General features: G+C 40.6%; 1 protein-coding gene across 7 annotated transcripts in view; it reads right to left on the bottom strand.

The window, feature by feature from the left end:
• NLGN4X (neuroligin 4 X-linked) overlaps nucleotides 1-20,854 on the bottom strand; it is a 271,563-nt gene that overhangs the window by 170,883 nt on the left and 79,826 nt on the right. For all 7 annotated transcript variants that reach the window (XM_005283341.5, XM_005283340.5, XM_005283344.5 and 4 more), the window contains one exon: nucleotides 11,891-12,686. In XM_005283341.5, coding sequence (XP_005283398.1) covers nucleotides 11,891-12,362 — 472 coding nt within the window. In that variant the 5' untranslated portion in view covers nucleotides 12,363-12,686. The remainder of the gene's footprint in view (nucleotides 1-11,890; nucleotides 12,687-20,854) is intronic.

The following is a 20,854-nucleotide window of genomic DNA, read 5'->3' as shown; positions in this document are numbered from 1 at the left end:
TTGATACAGTATCAGCTCTCAAAGATACTGCAGTAAATTATCCTTTCTGTCAAAGGAATTCCCCTGGAAAGTGGAGACCATTTTAAAAGCATATGAGGATGTTTTCAAATGCATTGGGTGCCTCAAAGGAAACCTGTGACTCAAAGTAGCACACTGGCGCCTGTATGCTTACCACAAAGAAATATTCCACTGGCATTACTTAATTCACTATGCAAGGAGCTCTTAAGTCTGCAAATCAGGGTGCCATAGCATTTGTAGAGACCAGTATAGCCTGGGTAAACAGCATGGTGATGGTACAGAAGCCCTTAGGGAAATTATGCATCCACATTGACCCCAAAAGACACTGAACCAGACATTAAAACAATGTCATGATCCACTGAACACAATCGATGACATCTTGCCAGAACTTTCCAAAGCCAGAATCTTTATGGTCCATGATATGAGGAATGGGTTTTAGCACATAAGCCTGGATAAAGAATCCAGCATCCTGGCATTTTTTTGCAACACCATTTGATCACTAGAGTTTGGGGTGTATGCCAATGAGCATAAGCCCAGCACCAGAAGTGTTCCAGAGAAGACTCTTCCAAGCAACAGAAGGACTACATGGGGTGAAATTAATTGCAGATTATATCACCATTTTAGGTGGAGGAAGCAATAATACATAAGCTGAATGAGACCATGAAAGAAAACTTACAAGATTTTATATAAAACCATAAAACTCAGCCCTGAAAAAATGCATCTCAAACAGCATGATGTGACATGGATTGGACATGTATGCCCAACAGAGGGACTGAAAGCAGATCCCAACAACATCTAGGCAGTCAGAGAAGTGCCAGCTCCCATGGATGTGAAAGGGGTATAGCACTTCTTAGGAATGATACAGTTCTTGTCCCAGTTCTTCCATGCTTGCCTGTAGCAGCAGAACCCATACATCAGCTCACAAAGCAGGATGTTGAGTAGGAGTGGACAGGTCCTCAATGGCAAGCATTTGACCAACTGAAACAAATTACAATGGATGCCTCTTTCCTGAATACTACAAGCCAGGAGAGCCGCTGACATTCCAGTGTGATGCACTGGAGATATGACTGGGTTCAGCTCTTTTTCAGAAGCACCTAGTCACTTATGCCAGCAGAGACAAACAAACAAAAGAAGAGCTTCTGGCTCTAGTATTTGGAGAGGAGTCCATCAGTACATCTATGACCATCCAGTAATTCAATCAACCCCCTTCTTAATGCTCCAAAGAGATTGCAGCCCATATTGATGATCCTCCAGTGCTACCAGGTAGAGATCAGATATTATTTAGGACAATTACTGGTATTAGCTGACACTCTGAACAGGGCATATATACCCACCATCAGTGAGCTGGGGGAAGGGGATCAGGACATACTGTAGTGTTAATGAATTTAGTATCCCAATTTCAACAGCAAAGCTGATGGAAATCAAAGAGGCTACACAAAATAACATCCAACTACAAGCAACCAGGAGAGCAATACTAGCAGGGCGGTGAGAAGACAAAAGACAAGTACTGGTAGGAGAAGAACCATATTTTCAAATTAAAGATGAACTGAGTGTATCATATTTTGAGCAGAGAGCTGTTGTCCCCACCTCATTAGGTAATGACACCATGCAAAAAATAAATGCCTCACACATGGGCATTGACAGCTGCCTTGGATGGACTCAAGAGTGTGTCTAAGCCAGGAATGAATACACGACTTTGCTCTTTGCTAGAAGGGCATGACATCTGCCAATCATGGGATAATAGCCATCAGAAAGAGATTCCGTTACCACATAAGCTGCTCACAAACCATTGGAAATCATGGGAGCAAACATATTTACCTTCAATGTCAATTGGACTTGATTACAGTGAAATATTATTTACATTTTTGGGAGGTTGATGCTCTACCTGATAACAGTAGCAAGCCAGTGACTGGCAAACTGAAGGGCCACTTTGCAAGATTTAGCATTTTGGACACTCTTCACTGACAACAGACACAATTTTTTTTTGCCTTGGTAAAAATTCAAGGACTTAACATGCAAATGGGAGTTTGACCAACATACCTCTTCCCCAACATACTCACGGAGTAATGGTAAGGTGAAATCTGCTGTGAAAACAGCTAAGAGACTATCACACAAGGCTGTTTCTTCTTGTTCAGTCTCTGTTACCATTTTTAGCACCCAGAACACTCCATCATAGGAGTGTCAAAATAAGACAGAGGATGAAGGACCAAAGCCATGCTAGCAATCAGGGGAGACCTGTTGCAGCCAAAAGGATAGAGACGTTGCCAAGAGGAGATGGCCAACAATCAGAGAAAGCAGACATTAGAGTACAACAGGTCAGTCAAGGACCTACTGGCCCTGGAGGCATGCACTCCTGTGAGGATCCAACCACTAGAAGAGACGCCAGAAGTAGTGGTCTAAGGGAGTCATGAGGAATGCAGTGGCATCAAGTTATATGAGGTGACTAAGCAAGAGGGACAAGTAATGTGAAGAAGCAGGAGGCACTTTTGAACTAGGAGACACAACACCAAGAGAGAGCTTACAGAAATACAGAGATCATCACAAAATGGAGAGACAGAACTATCTGAAGGTCAACCCTACAGGGAGGGAGGAGATTCCACAGAAAGATAGTTTGCTAGACTTGGAGACAAGTGACAAGGAAACAGAGACAGGTGAATCCTAGTGTGTTGAGGAGAGCAAACTACTTCAGAAATTATGTAACGAGATGAGTCTGTGATGAAGACAAGACTCCAACTTGGCAGTGTGATAACAGCTTCTGGACAAGGGGACATGGGATGTGGGGGTCTGGGCATCTATTATCAGATTTTAATATTTCTATTAAAATGTTTGTAAATTAGAGAAGATGTATCATGATCATTGAAACTGTAGTCAGAGTGCCCATATTCCCTGGAGGGGCAGTTATTGATAGGATACCAGGAAACCTAGGAATGGGTGGAACAGTTCACAGGGTTTAATAAAATACCACTTGTTCAACTTAACCTGCATTCAGTATCATTCACTGTGAATTAAACAGTTGGGGCTGTCTATGATCAGATGAGCTACAACCAGTCTGCAGGTTTGGCCAGTGACCTAGACCTGTATTTCTCTTGCATCCTCAGCCAAGTGGCATGGCTTCTACTTCTGAGACACCACCGCAAGGTTAACTGAAAGGATCATGTAGCAACAATACCACACTTAGATATCCATAGTGTATTAGGGATTTCCTCCCCCCCCCCCCTTTTCAGCAGAGGTAGTGATAGTGAAAATACAATGGAAAGTCTGCGCAGGTTAGCTAGTGTCAGATTCGGGGTCTCAATTTGAGCTGCTGCCAAAGAGAACTCAAGACTTCCCATTGTCACCCTATAATCGATTATAATGGTGCTAGGAATGAATTATTTTGAACCCTCTCTACAAAGCTTCCTTGCATGTTACATTCCTGAAATGGCCATTTGCCCACAATCCTAAAAAATGTCTGAGGAATGGCAACTCTTAGACTGAAGAACAGTATTTAGAAATCAGCAGCTAAAGCTGAGTTCAGCTCTAAGGATTTAAGAATTTTATTTTATCTAGGTTACAGTCCTGTTCTTTGGTGTCAGAAGGTATTTCTGACTGTTAAAAGCAAGAATGAAAAATAAGGGCCTGGATTACACATGGCTTTATCCTGCTAGGCTAAGGGTTCACTGTGGAAGTCAGCCATATGCCTTCTTCTTTTTCACAGATGCTGCAGTGTTTCTGGATTAGGAGCAAGTGATTTATTGAACCCTAATGAGGGGGGGGGGGGAGGGAGAGTGACTTCAGGGGACTCATTTTATCATTTACCTTTTACAATGGAAACAGATTTTTAACCCCTCCCTTAAGGTTGCTGCCACTGAGTGTATTTAATAGGGATTATATGTTATAAATCCTGTGTTATCACTTTGTATTGTAATTGTTATCTGTTATTAATCCTTCTCATATTGGAAAGCTGTATAAGTACTTTACCACAGGATATGTTGTATTGTCTTTAATTTTGTGTGTTATTGATGTATAATTTGAGCTGACAAGCTACTTGAGACAGAAGAGAATTATAAACCTGAATTATTTTTTCCAAGGCAAACCCAGAACTGAAGGGAGTTAGAATGGGTAAGAGGTTAGCAAACAGACAAGCCATTAATAGAATCTGTGACTTAATTTTAGACCTACTATTCTATGTATTATAATCCATGCTATATTTTGTAGGGTTTTTTTTTATGAAAGGCCATGCTAATCTTATATTGCCTGATATATATATATCAGTTCTGTTAAAACGTAACTATTAAAAACACACTAATAAAACATTAAGGTAAAGATTTTAATTGAAGAAAAATATGGAAATTCTAAATTATGATTCCTATACAAATTATAAAATCAGTGCACATGTGTAAGAAGGCACAAAAGTGAATACCTTCTGAAGTCATGCAACGGTAAACAAATACAAAGAGACAGGTAAATTGATTCTGAATTTCCTAAGGCTATGCATATATATATATATATATATATATACACACATACACACCTAAACAATGAATTAGCATCATTTTGATATCTGTTTAAATCTAAAAGTAGTGAATAAATAAAAGAGTGCTAAACATGATGGTGAGAATACTTGACAAATGACAAATATGTAGCTATTCAAACATGAAACTATGTATAGGCGAAGAGTGTTTGTATTAAGGCTTAATTTCGAAGAAGAAAGGCTGCTATAGTCACCTACTGATACTTCAACTTCACAGCTCAAATAAAGGTCTGTAATTCTGATCTCAGATTTGCATGTGCACATTACCAAAACACAAAGTACCATAGGTATTAAAGGTGTTAGTCCATAGCACTGTAGAAAATTAGGGTTACTATCCTTGAAAAAGTATTTATGTTCCAGTGCTCCCAGACCCTGAAAAAGAGTCATGTAAGAGACTTTAGTATTATATACTTACATCTGTGTCACTATTTTTCAAGTTATGAGTAATCCAAGGTTAATTCAATACATGTTACTAATATTCGTTTTAACTATAAAGGAAGATCCTCAGCTAGTGTAAACTGGCATATGTCCTCTGACTTTAATGCACACCATTTGTGCATCTGGTTTACCTAAGCCATTCCGAGCCTGTGGCTTCAGCCAAAAATTAGCATTATGCGCAAAATAAGCAATTTTAGTCATGTGCTGGTCTACATTATACGAGGTAAAGAAGTCACTGTAAGCTAATTTTTGACTGGATCACCAGGACAAGAATCATGATACAAACACACACACTCACACGCAAAATCCCAGCAGCCTATCAATGGAAAATCAGATTTGGCCATAGACTAGATAAGAGTTAAACAGTACATGTGTGCCAAAAGAATGTATAAAGTAACCACAATGCACTGCTAATTGTACACACACAAAGATCTGCCATAACTTATTTTTTTGTTTAATCTTTAGCCTTCAGACTCTCAGCTTTCTACTAGACTGAACTCTGTGGCCTCAACCAAGGGCTACTATTGATACTCTTGTTATATTTTAAGATTTTTTTTTCTTAATACTCTGCAGTAAAATATTTTACTATGCTTACAGGTTATCCTCCATTCCCTTTCACTGATGAAGAAATTCTGATCTCACTCATTCACCACTGCAAAGTGTCATGGCCTCTTTCTGTTTTCTGGGGCTTTGTATCTATTTACTGTGACCTTAATGTTTCAAGAGCCTTCAAACCAATTTAGCTGAACTGAGAGTAGTTATCAACAGTTTGTGGTCAAATCTGGAGGGCGTATCTAGTGGGGTTCTGCAGGGTCACATACTATTCAATATTTTCATTAATTACTTGGATAATGAAGTAGAGAGTATACTCATAAAATTTTCAGATGACACCAAGCTGGGAGGGGTTGCAAGCACTTTGGAGGATAGAATTCAAAACAACCATGGTAAATTGGAGAATTAGTCTGTATCCAACAAGATGAAATTCAATAAATGCAAGTGGAATGTACTTCACTTAGGAAGGAAATATCAAATGTGCAACTACAAAATTGGGAATAACTTTCTAAGTGGTAGTGCTGCTGTAAAGGATCTGGAGTTTATAGTAGATCATAAATTGATTATGAATCAACAATATGATACAGTTGCAAAAAAGGCTAATATTCTGGGGTCTATTTACAGGAGTGTCATATGTAAGACATGGGAGCTAACTGTCCCACTCCACTTGGTACTGATGAGGTCACAGCCAGATTACTGTGTCCAATTCTGGATGCCAAATTTTAGGAAAGATGTGGACAAAGTGGAGCGAGTCCAGAGGAGTCCAGCCAAAATGATAAAAGGTTTAGACCGTCTCACCTATGAGGAAAGTTTAAAAAAAAAACTGGGCATTTTTAGCCTTGAGAAAAGAAGACTGAGGGGACCTGAATATATCAAGGGCTTTTATAAAGAGGATGGTGATCCATTGTTCTCCATGTCCACTGAAGATAGGACAAAATAAGTAATGGGCTTACTCTGCAGCAAGGACAATTTAGGTTAGATATTAGGAATACTGTTCTAACCATAAGGATAGTTTAGCTCTGGAATAGGCTTCTGTGATGCATTGTTCACCCCACACCACCCCTGAAGGTGTTAAAGTGGCTTAGAAGGGCTAATTAACCATTAGGCTGCACTTGGGAGGAGACTTAGGCTTCACTGACAAACACTAATTGAAGATGAAACCCATGTGGGCAGGACCAGATGAGGGCTTGTATAAACCCAGGAAGTGAAAGCAGAAAGTGTTGTAGTGTGGAGGTCTGTAGTCACTCTCTGGTCTTAGTGAGGTAAGAAGGTAGAAACCCAGGGGGGAGCAAAAGCCCTGGAACGCTGACCTGGAGGGATGGGTTTACCCAGAGATGTGGTGATGAGGACAGCCTGCAGAAGGCGGAGTAGGAAAAAGCCCAGGAAAACAGCAGTAAGAGTTGAGACAGTGCAGACCTTGGCTGCTGATTGTAGGATCCCTGGGCTGAGACCCAAAGTAGCAGGTGGGCCCAAGCCCTCCTATCAGACACTGGGTAAGTGGAACAGTCTGGAATAAGGAAGAAGACTGCCTGGAATGGCATCCTCATAGCTAGTCCGGCAAGACATTGTTACCTCAGAAGGGGAACACTGTGTAGTGACCTGGCCGCAAAGCCAAGCCATGAAGAGGAAACTGCAACTCCTAAAGAGCAAGAGGGTCCATGACATGACTGAGTGGAGCTGATCCCCCAAGCCAGCCACAAGGGGGTGCTCCAATAGTGAATGAACCTTCCAAGGGGGGCTGTGGAATCCCTATCATCGGAGGTTTTTAAGAACAGGTTAGACAAATATCTGTCAGGGATAGTTTAGGTTTACTTAGTGCTGCCTCAATGCAGGGGGCTGGACTTGATGACTTCTTGAAGCCCCTTCCAGCCCTACATTTTTTGATTCTATGATTCTCACACCCGAAAGATGTTAAGTACTTTTAAAATTAATCCCTGACAAACATTTAGCTGTTTAGTAGATTAACACATTTTGAAAACTCACTTTGTTCACCATACAACAAATAATTTTGAGTGTATGCTGGTATTTTTGACCATACACAGAAGAAAAATGTGACTTTTCTCCCCCCCTTTTTTGGTCTGAAGAAAGCAGTATTAAACCAAAATGAAAGATTTGTTGATGTTGCTTAAATACTGTTTTTATCTGGCAATGATATAATGCAGTTTTTATGGCTCACTTGCAAGAAACCAAACTTGTTGGTTGGTTTTGTTTTGTTTGTTTCAGTAGTTACGATAGCAGGCTGCAATCCCCTTTACAGCATGCACAGATTCACATGATAAAGGCTAGGGATTAAGCACAGCCGATTAACAGTCTGTGTCCTCTACAATCTAGCACTCCCACTGTAGCTAAACCCATATTCAGACTGAAGTTATAATAGACAGACTGTCCTCAATATCATTTCCCTAGCTGACCTCCTCAAACTGTCATTCATGTATTCTTGCGGAAAATTACAGGTTCTAGCAATCAGAGAAGAGCCAAATATGTTTATATTATACATGTGTTTTTGTATATTCAGAAGCTGAAGTGAGATACTTACAGCTGCTGCCTAGGTAGCAATTTGAGATAAAAAGTTAACTTTTAATGCAAAATATATAGCTATATTTTGAATTGAATCATTTTAAATATCATAAGTAGATTTGACATTCAAACCACTATTACAAAGAAGAGCATTTTACTACTGACATCTATGTTTACAACTAGCATCCATCAATATTGTTAAAATCACCACACTGTTAGCGTTCAGATCCATCATGAAGATACAGAACTGTAATTATACTCTTCCTCTCTTTGCTTTTACTTCAAATGATGGGCAACAAAATCCAAGAGAATTTCCCCAACTCTTGCAGTCTCTAATTTATTGTTATGAATGAGTCACTACACAACACAGAGCCTCCACACACACACAACATGCCTGCATGGACAGATTTCAGAAACAGCCTGCTAGATATTTCTCTTTGATTTGATTCCTACAGGCTACTCTTCTCCTAAGGAAAAAGTGTATACTTTTTGGTTGTGGGAGAAGGGGAATAAAAATTCATCTTTAAGAATTAAACTGTTTGAAATGTTTCTAGAAAGACAATTTCAATGTAGAGAGGATATTCCATTGCACTTCTGCCTACTATTTTCAGAAACATTAAAAAACAGTATCCTGTGTTCAGTAATAAATTGTAAATTCATTCTCTTTGGCAAGATTTAAATTAAACACTGTAGTTAAAAACAAATAAATTGTAATTGAGCTTTTTAAATTATTTATCTAGCTCCACTGCCTACCTTTTAACTTCTATAGATTTTATACATTTTGATTCAGCGAGTCTCAAACATTTTAGCAACAGTTATTCAAATTAATTTATTATTAATGAATAATAATATCTGCCCAGTTCATGGGCCTGATTCTGTTCTCACTCACATTCATTTACATTGGTGTAATTCCACTGAATTCAGTGGGGTTAGTCCTGATTTACATTAATGTAGGTGAGAGCAAAACACAACCCAGCCACTTAAGCTTTGCAATCTTCATTCCAAATGTATAATCAGAGTAGAGATTGCTACGTTTGCTAAATCAATCGACACAAGAAGTAAATGACAGCACATGCTATGTAGCCAAGTTGCAAAACTGAGCTGCATTTTGATTAGCTACTAGTATTGGGTTTGAAGGAGAAGCAACATCACACGTGACCACAGCTGATGCATTATAGAAGCACAGCAGTTTCTTTTCATTGAAATTGTCAAAAACAGAGACACAAAATGATTCAGATATGTTTTGGTCTCAGAGCATTAACTGAGTTTAGATGAGTCTGTCCATCTTTTCACACATACACAAAACAGTTTCAGGGAACTTGTAAAGAAATCTGTACTTGAGAAAGGATTGAAAATATGAATTTAACTCAGTCATTCATTTTCAGACCTCTACTTCAAAAACTAATTTCATGGTCTGTCTCCATAACAACATAGCTTTTTTTCTGGCAGCTAAGATTCATATAATGAAGTGTAATGTGTTTAATCAGATTCTATGGACTACAACTTAAAGCAATTTACCTTTAGTATGATTTGGCGACAGGCTAGCTTAGAAGATAGGTCAGTTCACTTTAATCATGTTTATGAGCAGTCAGTTGCATATTTACTAAGTGAAAAACATTGAGTTAGATTTAACTAGTGATAATTAAGATAAATGGTATAAAGATTTTTTAAAAATGCATTTATTCATTTTGGAATGTGTGACTTTCCTCACAAGCCTACTGAAAATACCTGTCATCATGCACATGAATAAGCTCACATACAACTCACAGATAGCAACAAAAATGTATCTGAAGCTGCCTACCCACTGTCCCCATATGGTGGCATTTTTTGGAGGGGAGGGGAGATTTGGACTCCTAATAGCCATCCTTCTTTGCTCTGGAGTCTAGTCCCAATCTTTGTATAAAAATGCCATTTTTTCCCACAGAATTAAATGGGGATAAAAACTAACAGTTGATAAACTGGTACACAATGACATTTGGGGGTTCTTCCACTTCATGAGGTAACAACAATATACTTGGTTAAAAACCTTGCAAGATCAGAGGCTGAGTAGTTTATTAGTCCAGGGTTTGATTATGATATAGCGGACATGCTCAATTTTATTATTATTTATTATATATACATTTGAATTAAATATTCAAATTTTTAAAGAGAAGAATTCAATAATATGATGTGCCAGACTGCTGAAAGGTAAACTGACTTAACAAAAAAAAGCAAGCCCACTGTTGACCTTTGTTTTCGCACTTCTAATCTTTCCTCCATTTTCCCCCCTTCTGACCTCCTGGTTCCTTCACATGAGCAAAATTCCTCTCACCAGAATAACTGCAATAATATATTTGCCTACATTGTGCTTTAAAATGACACTGGGACAGAAGGACTGGGGGAGTCTTCCAATATGAACAAATAAGGCCTTGTCTTACAGCCATGACTTACAGAGTTGTCCTATTGACTAAATAAAAGCTGCAGGATCAAACCCACAAAATAAACAAACACATGAGAGTTATTCTGAAGACCAAGACCCATCTGGACATCTAGGAATAAGGAGAGGGGTTTGGAGGAAGGAGGGAAATAAGAAAAAATGTTCACCTCCCTGCAGACGCCTCCCTTTTCTTTTCAGACATTTTCCTTTTCAGTAACAACTGTTTTTGCTTTTCACTAATTCTCCCACCCCAATATCTTATGCATTTTTTAGTATTCTGCTTCAGCTGAAGGGAGTGGGAAACTAAGGCGATATATTTATTGCTGGCAAACAGCTTGGAAAATTCTAAGTACAGAAGCCAATCAGAGCAGAGAGATTATGGTAGCCAGAGTACCAAGCTTTGCATGTTCAGAGTACGCTTACTGAGAAAAAACAATACCACGATTATGCAAATCAAACTCCCACATATAGAGAAAAGAATTTGCATATCTGGGGGAAATCTGTACAGTTATTCATCAGTAAGTAACTGCAGTGGATGAAACAATTGGCTTTCAGCAGAATATTAATTATCATTCTCTTGCAATTTTTCATTATCCTGTAATATTGAATAAGCATTAGTCAGTTGGTGTTTGATCAAAAGAAGCCTTGTCTTCAATGGGGGACTTGATGTCACTCAACACTTCTCAAGAAATATTCTGTGCACCTCACAAAAACAGCTTACACTTAAAAGCAAGAATGAGAAGGTTCACAAAATTGTGTTACCAATTGTTATACTGATGACTGGTGTAGAGTAATAATTTCAGAGTTTTTTGTTCAAGAGTAGATGAAGGTAAAAAATAGCATTTTCATAGGATGTTCTTGCATAGTATACTCAGTGATTGCTCCATTTTATATTTAGTGAATGAATTATATATAACTTGACTAAAAATGCTAAACAGTCATGGAGTCTTCAAGTTGCAGAACTTTAGCAATCCTTTGCTGATTAAAATCAAGGAAATTTAAATGTAATTTCAAAAGGCATTATAATAAACCAAAGAGAAAGGGAAATTTCTATAAACAAATTGTTTTCCTTAAAAAAATATACTTTGTAGAATTTGTATACTTTATATACTTGTATGCTAAAATTATATTGTCTCTAGAAGATTTTTTTATTTGTTTGCCATAACCTTTGGGATTGTGACCCATTCGTACACTGGCCAATGCCTGCAAATAAAACTGCAATTTGGTGACACAAACATATATGAAAATGAATTCATGCAAGCATGCTTAATTGATATAACATTTGCATCTAATGAATATAAAGAGAAACATTTCAGTTAAATAGATAACATGGAGGAAGTAGAATGAAGCATTGTATAAACCCAGTATTGAAGCTACTCATCATTTGCACAAATAGTGTGTGGGTTGGTTTGTGTGTGGTTGAATAAAGTACTTACCATCCTCAGTGGGCACATAAATATTCAAATACAGGCAATCTTCATTTTGATCTTGCACATATGTCACAACGGTATCCAAATTGGCAGTAAACCAGACCGGCAGCATGTCATTGAGCAGTGACCTCTCATCCAGGTACTGTGGGCAGACGGCAGCAAACTGCGTGGCATTCCGAACCCCAGTCCATGAGGAGGGAGGTTCTGGGGGCTGGAATCGCCTCTCCCCAGTTGGAGGGGAGGCATAAGGAACTCCCAGGTACTGCTCCACTGGGCCCAGGATCTCATTGGGCAAAGGTGTTCTTAGGCCACGTATTTTTCCATAATTCGTGGTAACAACAGGGTATTGTGCTTGGCCATCAATGAGGGTAAATCTTATAGCTAGTGCAGTTATCCACAAAAGGAAGTTAGAATTCAACATGACACAAACTGGGGTGAAGATCAAAGGCAGCCATAGGAGTCCCATTGGCCTTGACATTGTTTATATCAACATCAGCAGGGCACTGTCTTCCACAGCCAGGGAGACAAAGGGAGATGAAGTGAAAGGCAACACGTAATATTTTCAGGTAATGAAAAGCCTAAGAATGAGTGTGGTTGGTGCCTCAGTTGATTGACCATAGACAGATTCCAACGTCAGGACAACCAAGGGAGTCCTCGTCCCTAAGGCCCATCCCCAGGCTCCAATGCTGGTTTAATCCTGGTGGTACTTCCCAGCAGGCTGAGAAGGAGAACGTGATCAGCAGTCACTCTGCTTCATTGGCACAATGATTCCTTCCAATAGATTCCAACAAGATCAATCAGCCTATAGCCAAGAGGAAGCAGACAATTTAAATTAATACATTTATTAACATTCACCAAAACTGCAATAATTTTTTACACTTATACAGTGTCTTTCATACCAGGGTCTCCAGGTGTTTCATGAATTTTAGTCACTTCTATGAGAGGAGAATTACAGTATATCCCTTTTGGAGATGGAGGGAAAGAGGCTTGCCCAAGGCTACAGAGCAAATAAGTGGCAGGGCTGAGAAATAAATCCAGCTTTCCCAATTACCAGTCTCTTGTCCCTGTCGCAGACTCTCAGCCCCCATAAAATCAAAACATGCCTTGACCGTTTCAAGAAGGTTACCTTCCATGCCCGGGCCAGCTCTGCAACATTTGCTAGCCTAGACAAACTGAAAAATGTACATCCCTTTGCACTTCCACTCAAATAATGCATATTTACTAAACATTTTGCTGCACAAGATAATCTCCTTCTTCTTTCCATGTTATGGTGATTAAACGTGATTACTTATTGTTACCACAAGGATGAAACAAAGGAATATAAAGAAATAAGGTATACCTGCAATTTTTATTTATAAGGATAAACAAAATTGTTGAAAACACAAATTTATCTTCCACAGCCATATTAAAAGAACAGCTGACATACAGAAAGGGAATAGTACAGAGTTCAGGCAGTATATGATTTGAGTTGCAGTAGGTCCACATATTGTTATTTTAAATGTAATATAAAGGTTTTAAAATTATTATGTACATCCCATTTCTCTGAAACATTAGCAGCATTATACAGAAGAAAGCTGAGAACCTAGATGCTTGATTCTGCTATCACACTGGCTTTTCTGCTAGTGCAACTCCATTAACTTCATTGGAGTTACTCTTGAGTTGCACTGATGGATCAGAACCACGTGCTGGAGCATAAGAATGGCCATACTGGGTCAGACCAATGGTCCATCTAGCCCAATAGCCTGTCTCCAACAGTGGCCAGTTCCAGAGTTTCAGGGGAAGTGTACAGAACAGGGCAATTATCAAGTGATCCATCCCCTGTTGTCCAGTCTCAGCTTCTGGTGGTCAGAGATTTAGGGACAACCAGAGCATGGGGTTGTGTTCCTGACCATCTTGGCAAATAGCCATTAATGAACTTATCCTCCATGAACTTATCTAATTATTTTTTTGAATCCAGTTATACTTTAGTCCTTCACAACATCCCCTGGCAATAAATTCCACAGATTAACTGTATGTTGTGTGAAGAAAAACATCCTTATTGTTTGTTTTGAACTTGCTGCCTATTGATTTCATTGGGTGACCCCTGGTTTTTGTATTGTCGGAAAAAGTATATAACACTTCTCTATTCACCTTTTACACACCATTCATGATTTAACAGACCTCTATCACATCACCTTTAATCATTTATTTTCTAAGATCAACAGCCCTAATCTTTTTTTAGTCTCTCCTCATATGGAAGCCATTTCATAACCTTGATCATCTTTTGTTGCCCTTCATCTTTATAAGTGATATTCACTAGTTACCTCAAGATATGAAAGAAAGAAATACAAAGGAACAGGGTACACCTGTATAGTATATAACAATTGTATTTATCTTTAATGAAAACTTAGTGTCCAAATATATATGCAAACAATTACTGAGATGAAAGATACTTATACAATGTATTTGAGGGGGTTTTTTTCCAGAAGTTGTTCCCTTCCAATATTTACCTGACATGTTATCTCTTACACAGCTAAGAAACAATTATTTGATAAACAAAATTGATGATATCTTTCCTTTGATAGGACCAACATATGAGTTATATATAAGCTTTCTGGCCTATGCAAGTCCCTACTGCACATAGGAATCCTGGTCCCATTGAGAGATTAGATCACCTTCACAGTCTACTCTTTAGAGAGCTATGTAGCTATTAACACTGATTGTAAATGAGCAACAATTAAAGAACTATCAGTGTAACTGCCTTTGCATAAGCAAGAATTCTGAAAGGAATCTCATCCTTTCTTTAGAACATCCATCTTTAATGAATGGTAAGGGGGAACCCACCAGATTAAGAGGTAACCATACACAATCTGAGAAGTAGCTGAACACCCAGTACAAGAGATGTTCTAAATTCCATATTATTTATATAGAGCCAACAATGTCTTAAGTGCCTTACTGACACACAAGACACAATTGTTGCTAGAGGGCTTGCAATCTAAACATGCCTTTTCTAAACATTTTTAGAAAGAAGAATCAATGACAGCCCTAAGCAAGAGCCTAACCAGAAATTCCCACACCAGAGTACTCTCCCCGTCCCCTGTTCTGCTGCTGCCTGGCTTTCTCTTTGTTGTAACAGTGTGCAACAGCAGCACCTGTGGATACCTGCTACTGCTCCCTCACTCTCTCTTAGCCCCGATGCCTATTAATTTCACAGCCCATACAGCAGGCAGCAGAGCCATCATTCATAGTCTACTGAAGCTTGATGCTACATTCAGAGGGCAGCAGCAGCAGCTCCTCCTGTCTAGGCCCTGCACTGGGAAGGTCACTGGCATAGTTATAAGAACAAGAAGGGGGACTTGCAAGTGGAGAGAAATAATGGGGATATGGAAGGAAGGAAAAGTGAAAAAGACTTGGGTGGTAACAAATGGGCAGACAGGAAATCAGAGTGGGAGTGTGGACAGAGACAGAATGAGGGGCAGACAGAAAGAGAAAATAAAACAAGAAAAGTAAGTCAGGGGGGTATAATGAACAAGAGGAAGGGAAATAATGCTATGGAAAGAAATAGAACTAACAGACAAATTTAAAGATAATGGGGCCAGATCCTCAGCTGGTGCAAATCAACATAGAGATACTGAAATCAGTGTATACCAGCTGAGGAGCTGGCCTAGTAAATAACTATGTATCAAATTTTCTTCTCAGACCTGGAGGCAGGAGCACCAAAGGATTCCTTGCCTATGGCACCAAAGCATCTAAAGCTGGTTCTGGATGTTCTGAAACCATAAACAGAGGGTTTCCCCACCCCCTCTTCTGTTTTGCTTTTCCTTTTCAGTAGACGGTAGGAGTAAGTACAGAATGCATGTATCTGCTATGCATAAGCTTAGAGTTTAAAGGCCAATTGTATACATACACATGTGTGTGATAGCGACCATCGTGGTTATCACACTCAGGGCCGGCTCTGGCTTTTTTGCCGCCCCAGGCAAAAAAGCCTCCCGCCGCCCTCTCCCCTCCCGCCCCCCCCCCAGAGTGCCGGGGGGAGGGCGGCGAGCCTGCCGCGGCTCCGTTGGCGACTGGAGCCCCAGGAGGAGGGCGGAGAGCCTGGCCGGGGCTCCGCTCTCCCCGGAGGCCAGAGCGCCAGGAAGAGGGCGGCGAGCCCACCGCGGCTCCGCTCTCCCCAGCGGCCAGAGCGCCGGGGGGGAGGGCAACGAGCTGGCCGGGGCTCCGCTCTCCCCGGCGGCCAGAGTGCCGGAGGGAGGGTGGAGAGCCCACCGTGGCTCCGCTCTCCCCAGCGGTCAGAGCGCCGGGGGAAGGGCGGAGTGGCGGCCAGAGCGCCAGGAGGAGGGCGGCGAGCCCGCCGCGGCTCCGCTCTCCCCGGCGGCCAGAGCGCAGGAGGGAGGGCGGCGATTCCGCCGCGGCTCCGCTCTCCCCGGCGGCCAGAGTGCCGGGGGGGAGGGCGGAGTGGCGGCCAGAGCGCCGGGGGGAGGGCGGAGAGCCCAGCCGGGGCTCCGCTCTCCCCGGCGGCCGGAGCCGGAGCACTGCGCCGCCCCCTCCAGGTGCCGCTACAAGCACAAGCTTGGTGGGCTGGTGCCTGGAGCCGGCCCTGAACACACTTGATATTGAATAGGGGAACTCCAGAGCTGAAAGCATGAGCTTCTACAACCAGAGCTAAAGAACCAGGCCCTGAAGCTAGGGCTATAACAAATCCACATCCTCTATGTAACGGGCAAAAGGTTGGACAAACTACACATAGCGACCACAGTGTTACACATATACACCGCATAAAAGCAATTATAAGACAACAAATTGACACAGTAAACCCACTATATATCTTGCATGCTGTAGTTGTTAAGCATTAGCTTTATTACCTTACTAAAACTGCAGTAGAAACACAATTTTTTTTTACTACATGACTATCACATGCAACTCTACCTATGTTTAACCCCACCCCCACAAATGATTGTTTATTAATGACTTGTTATGATATATTTAAATATTAAGAACCTTTTGAAGAAGCCTACTTAAAATATCTTCAGGATAGTTTTATTATATTATTTTAAATGAAGGGGGGAAATCCCACAGTTTTCAATGTCTGATCTTCTGGATTTCATTGTTATTAGAAATACTGATTTGAAAGCCTGATCTGCTAGTAATGAAACTATTTTCTTCATCAAATATAACATCTTTCTTTTTTATATTATTTAAACTGTAGAATATTTTTCAAAAAGAGTATAAAATGATCATCCTCCAACATACACAGGAAAAAATGCATGCTAGTTATATTATATGCATGTAATAAATGTATACATTTACACTTTTAAAGAAGCTAGGAGAGCTGAATAAAATCAGTGAGAATTGCAAGCTGCATTCATCTTATTCAATGCAAAACTGCACCTGGGGGTAAAAGGCTTTCTTTTTATCTGGGATAAAATGATTTTAGATATTTCACCATAGGACAAACCAATCAGAGGAATGTCTATAAGCATGGGGTTGACTGTTTAATATGTCTGCCTGCATACCTACAATTTAAGGAAAGAAAAGAATATGCTCTTGTCATTATTTCTTATTACTATTCTTAATTATTTGCACTGGGGTAGGTCCTATGAGCCTCAGATATGGACCAGGCCCAGGCAAGGCATTACAGACAAACAGAAGAAAACAAACACACACACACACACAAAAACAACACCCTGTCCCAAAGAGCAGTAACTGCCATGCGTCCCCTTTCATCTCATCACTGAATGACAAGGTGGGCAAACTTGGGAAGGTTTTTTCTTCTTCTTCTTCCTAAACTGGAATAATTTGTTTTTTGCTATTTGTTATATGGAGGACAATGATGACCATTTGAAGAAAAAAATATGGAGCTAGCTGTGGGCAGGAAAAAAGTATGGCTGGCTATTGTTACACTTACCTCACTGTAGTTCTAGATTTAAAAATGAGTCTAAGATAGATGTTCTCAAACTGTGGGTCAGGATCCCAAAGTGAGTTGCGACCCCCTTTGAATGGAGTTGCTAGGGCTGGCTTAGACTTGCTGGGGCCAAGGGCTGAAGCCTAAGCCCCACTACCCAGGGCCGAAGCAAAGATTGAGGGCTTCAGCCCTGGGTGGCAGGTCTCAGGTTGCAGGCCCAATCATGGGGCTGAAGCCCTTGAGCTTCAGCTTTGGCCCCCACACCCAGGGGGGTGAGGCTTGGGCAAGTTCAGGCTTCAGTGCCCCCTCCTAGGGTCATGAAGTAATTTTTGTTATCAGAAGGGAGTCGCGGTGCAATGAAATTTGAGAACCCTGAACTACATTATAAACAGTAACATCTCTAACATTCTCTCTGAAATTGTATTACATAAAGGCAAAAATTGATTAAGCCTAAATTGCATGGAATTCTGATTCAATTTCCCCAACTTTTACCCCCATAATTTCAATACCAAAACACAGAATACTGGTATTAACACAGTAACTATATATAGTGTGGGTTGGTTTTTCTGTAAATATTGAAACCTGGTCATTATTACGCTAATCACTTGTTACATTTTGATCAATAGAGAATCAGACTAACTATTCTTTAAAATATCAGAGTGTTATTTCTTCCTTCACTTTTCAAAGTTTTTGTCTGTTGATTTGTTTGACTTATTCATTTTTATCTGCTCTAGAGCTTGCTAAAACAGTTTCCTGGAGCATCATTTGAATATATTTAACTCCATGTCAACACAGAGTGGGGTTTAGCTTTATTCTGTGTCAGTATAGTGTGAAATGCTGGCTGCTTAAAGATGATCAGAGCAGTCAGATGAAATTGTAGTGAGGAGAAGCACTGAAGGAAGTAAATCATATATGATTATATAGCAGTTCCTAGACCAGAGTATTCAGAGGTTAGTGGGAGGACTGTTATCTGAAACTGGCAAAATAAAATAATAATAGTAATTCTTAAAATAAGTATCAGGATGCATTTTGTTAATCTTCGGCAGAACTCAGATCAAAATTAGGACAGAAAAAAAACCTGCAGGAAATTATTCCTATAGCAACTTCAAATTAGTTATCAAACCTAGAAACAAAGCAATTCCTTTCATTTCTAGGGCTTGATAAATAATTTCAATAAATTCAAGCTACAGATACCTGCAGTATCTTTTCTATGATAATTCTCGGGATTAAGCAGAGAAATCCAAGTTTTCTGTTTGTGAATTTGTAAGGTATTGTCACAAAATTCCCCTCACATGGATCATTCCAGTGGTGCAGCTCAATTCCTTACTCTTCCCTTCCAAGCGGGAACAGCAGTGCATTCTAGCTTCCTGAAGGGTAGCTGTGAAAGCAGCAGTGATCTGCTTCGCTCCTGGGTTGCTCCCCTGCCTAGATTTTGCCTCTGGTGCTGCCCAGCTGCTTACTTGTTTCTCTCTAGCTGGGAGCTACAACACACACCAGTTTCCTGAGGGACAGCTGCAATACCATTACCTTCACAGCATTTTTCAAAATTTTTCCCTCTTGTCAACCTGCAACTCCATCGTAGCTCTCATCATGTCTCTATCTGGTATCCTAGCATCTGTCTTCCTCCTCCTTACTCCATTCCGGTACCTTCACAACTCTACAGTTCACACCAGCCTCCTCATTCTCACCTCATTCGCACCTCTGGTGACATTTGTCCAACTCCGGCCCTACCTTCATCCTCCCCCTCTCCACCTCCCATACCCATCCTCCTCACCACGCTCAATTCCTTTCATGCCACCATTCCTAACTTCAGACCCATAGCCCTCCTTTCTCCCTCCCTCCTCTTGCTGTGTCTGGAGCACCCATTCCATCTTTAAAAAGATGTCACTTTTCCATGACCTCTTCATACATCCTGGTGCCTGGCTTTCACAAGGACTGGATCCCTTTGTCTGACGCTGACTCTGCAAATGTCCTCTCTCTACTTCTTTCACACTTGCCACTCTAGAACAGACCATGGTGGAGATGTTGGGCTTCTCCTCTCCCATTTCTTGCAACCCCTTCTTCCTCCCCTTTCCCATTCTTTCTCCTCTTTTGAACACCACTGCCCCGACTCTTCTATTCCCCCCTTGCTGTCATCTACTATCCGCTCAACTCCTCCCTATCAGCCTCTCTGTTAGATTTTGACTCCTGGCTTTCTCACTCTCCCCCTTGCATTACAATCCCTCACACTCATCCTTGGTGACCTTGGCTTCTATGACGATGACCCATCCAACCCCTTAGATGCATGTTTCCTCACCCTCATCTCTTCATTTGGTCTGAAGTCCTGGTTCAACTCTCCCACTCACCAAAATGACCATTCACTTGACTTGATGTGCATTGCTCTTTTTCTGATCTCTCTGAGCATCACCTAGTCTATTTCAGCATCACCCATCAGCAGTTCCCCCTATACGTCCTGTCACTTGGCCTTTCTGTGATTTCAAATACATCAGTGTTGATGACTTCTTGTCTGCTCTCAGCCCTCTCCTCCCTGACCTTTTTTCTATTGATATGGTTATTGACTCTTTCCATGCTTCACTTTCTTCCATCCTTGACTCTTATGCCCCCTCACCCATCACAAGGTCCACCTTGTCAACCTCCAGCCTTCGTTCACCTCTAACATTTGCTTCCTCTCCTCCTGCTCTCATTCAGGAAGCAGAAATCCTATGACCAGGTTGATTTTCTCCACTTCAAATTCATTCTCTCCTCTTTTTGTTTTGACATCTTCCTTACTAAACAAGTCTACTTCTCCAATTTAATTTAATCCTTTCCCCACAATCTCCACAGCCTTTTCACCACCTTTCCATTAGTCCTCAAATCTCCCCTCCTCCTGCCTCCACTTCTTTCTCTGCATAGGATCTCACCATTTTTTTCCAAGAGAAAATTGGTTCCTCCTCTTAGTTTGCTATCCCTTTCCCTCCTACATCTCTTGGCTTCGTCTCCCTTTTCATGGATGCAGAAATGTCTTGTCTGCTTTTCTCTTTTAACCCATCCATTTGACCCAGTGACTCCATCCCATCTCCTGATCTCACTTGCATCCACTTTCATTTCTT

The sequence above is a fragment of the Chrysemys picta genome, chromosome 1 (assembly GCF_011386835.1).
Source record: "Chrysemys picta bellii isolate R12L10 chromosome 1, ASM1138683v2, whole genome shotgun sequence".
Classification (NCBI taxonomy): domain Eukaryota; kingdom Metazoa; phylum Chordata; order Testudines; family Emydidae; genus Chrysemys; species Chrysemys picta.
This window is presented reverse-complemented; position numbering and strand designations above follow the sequence as displayed.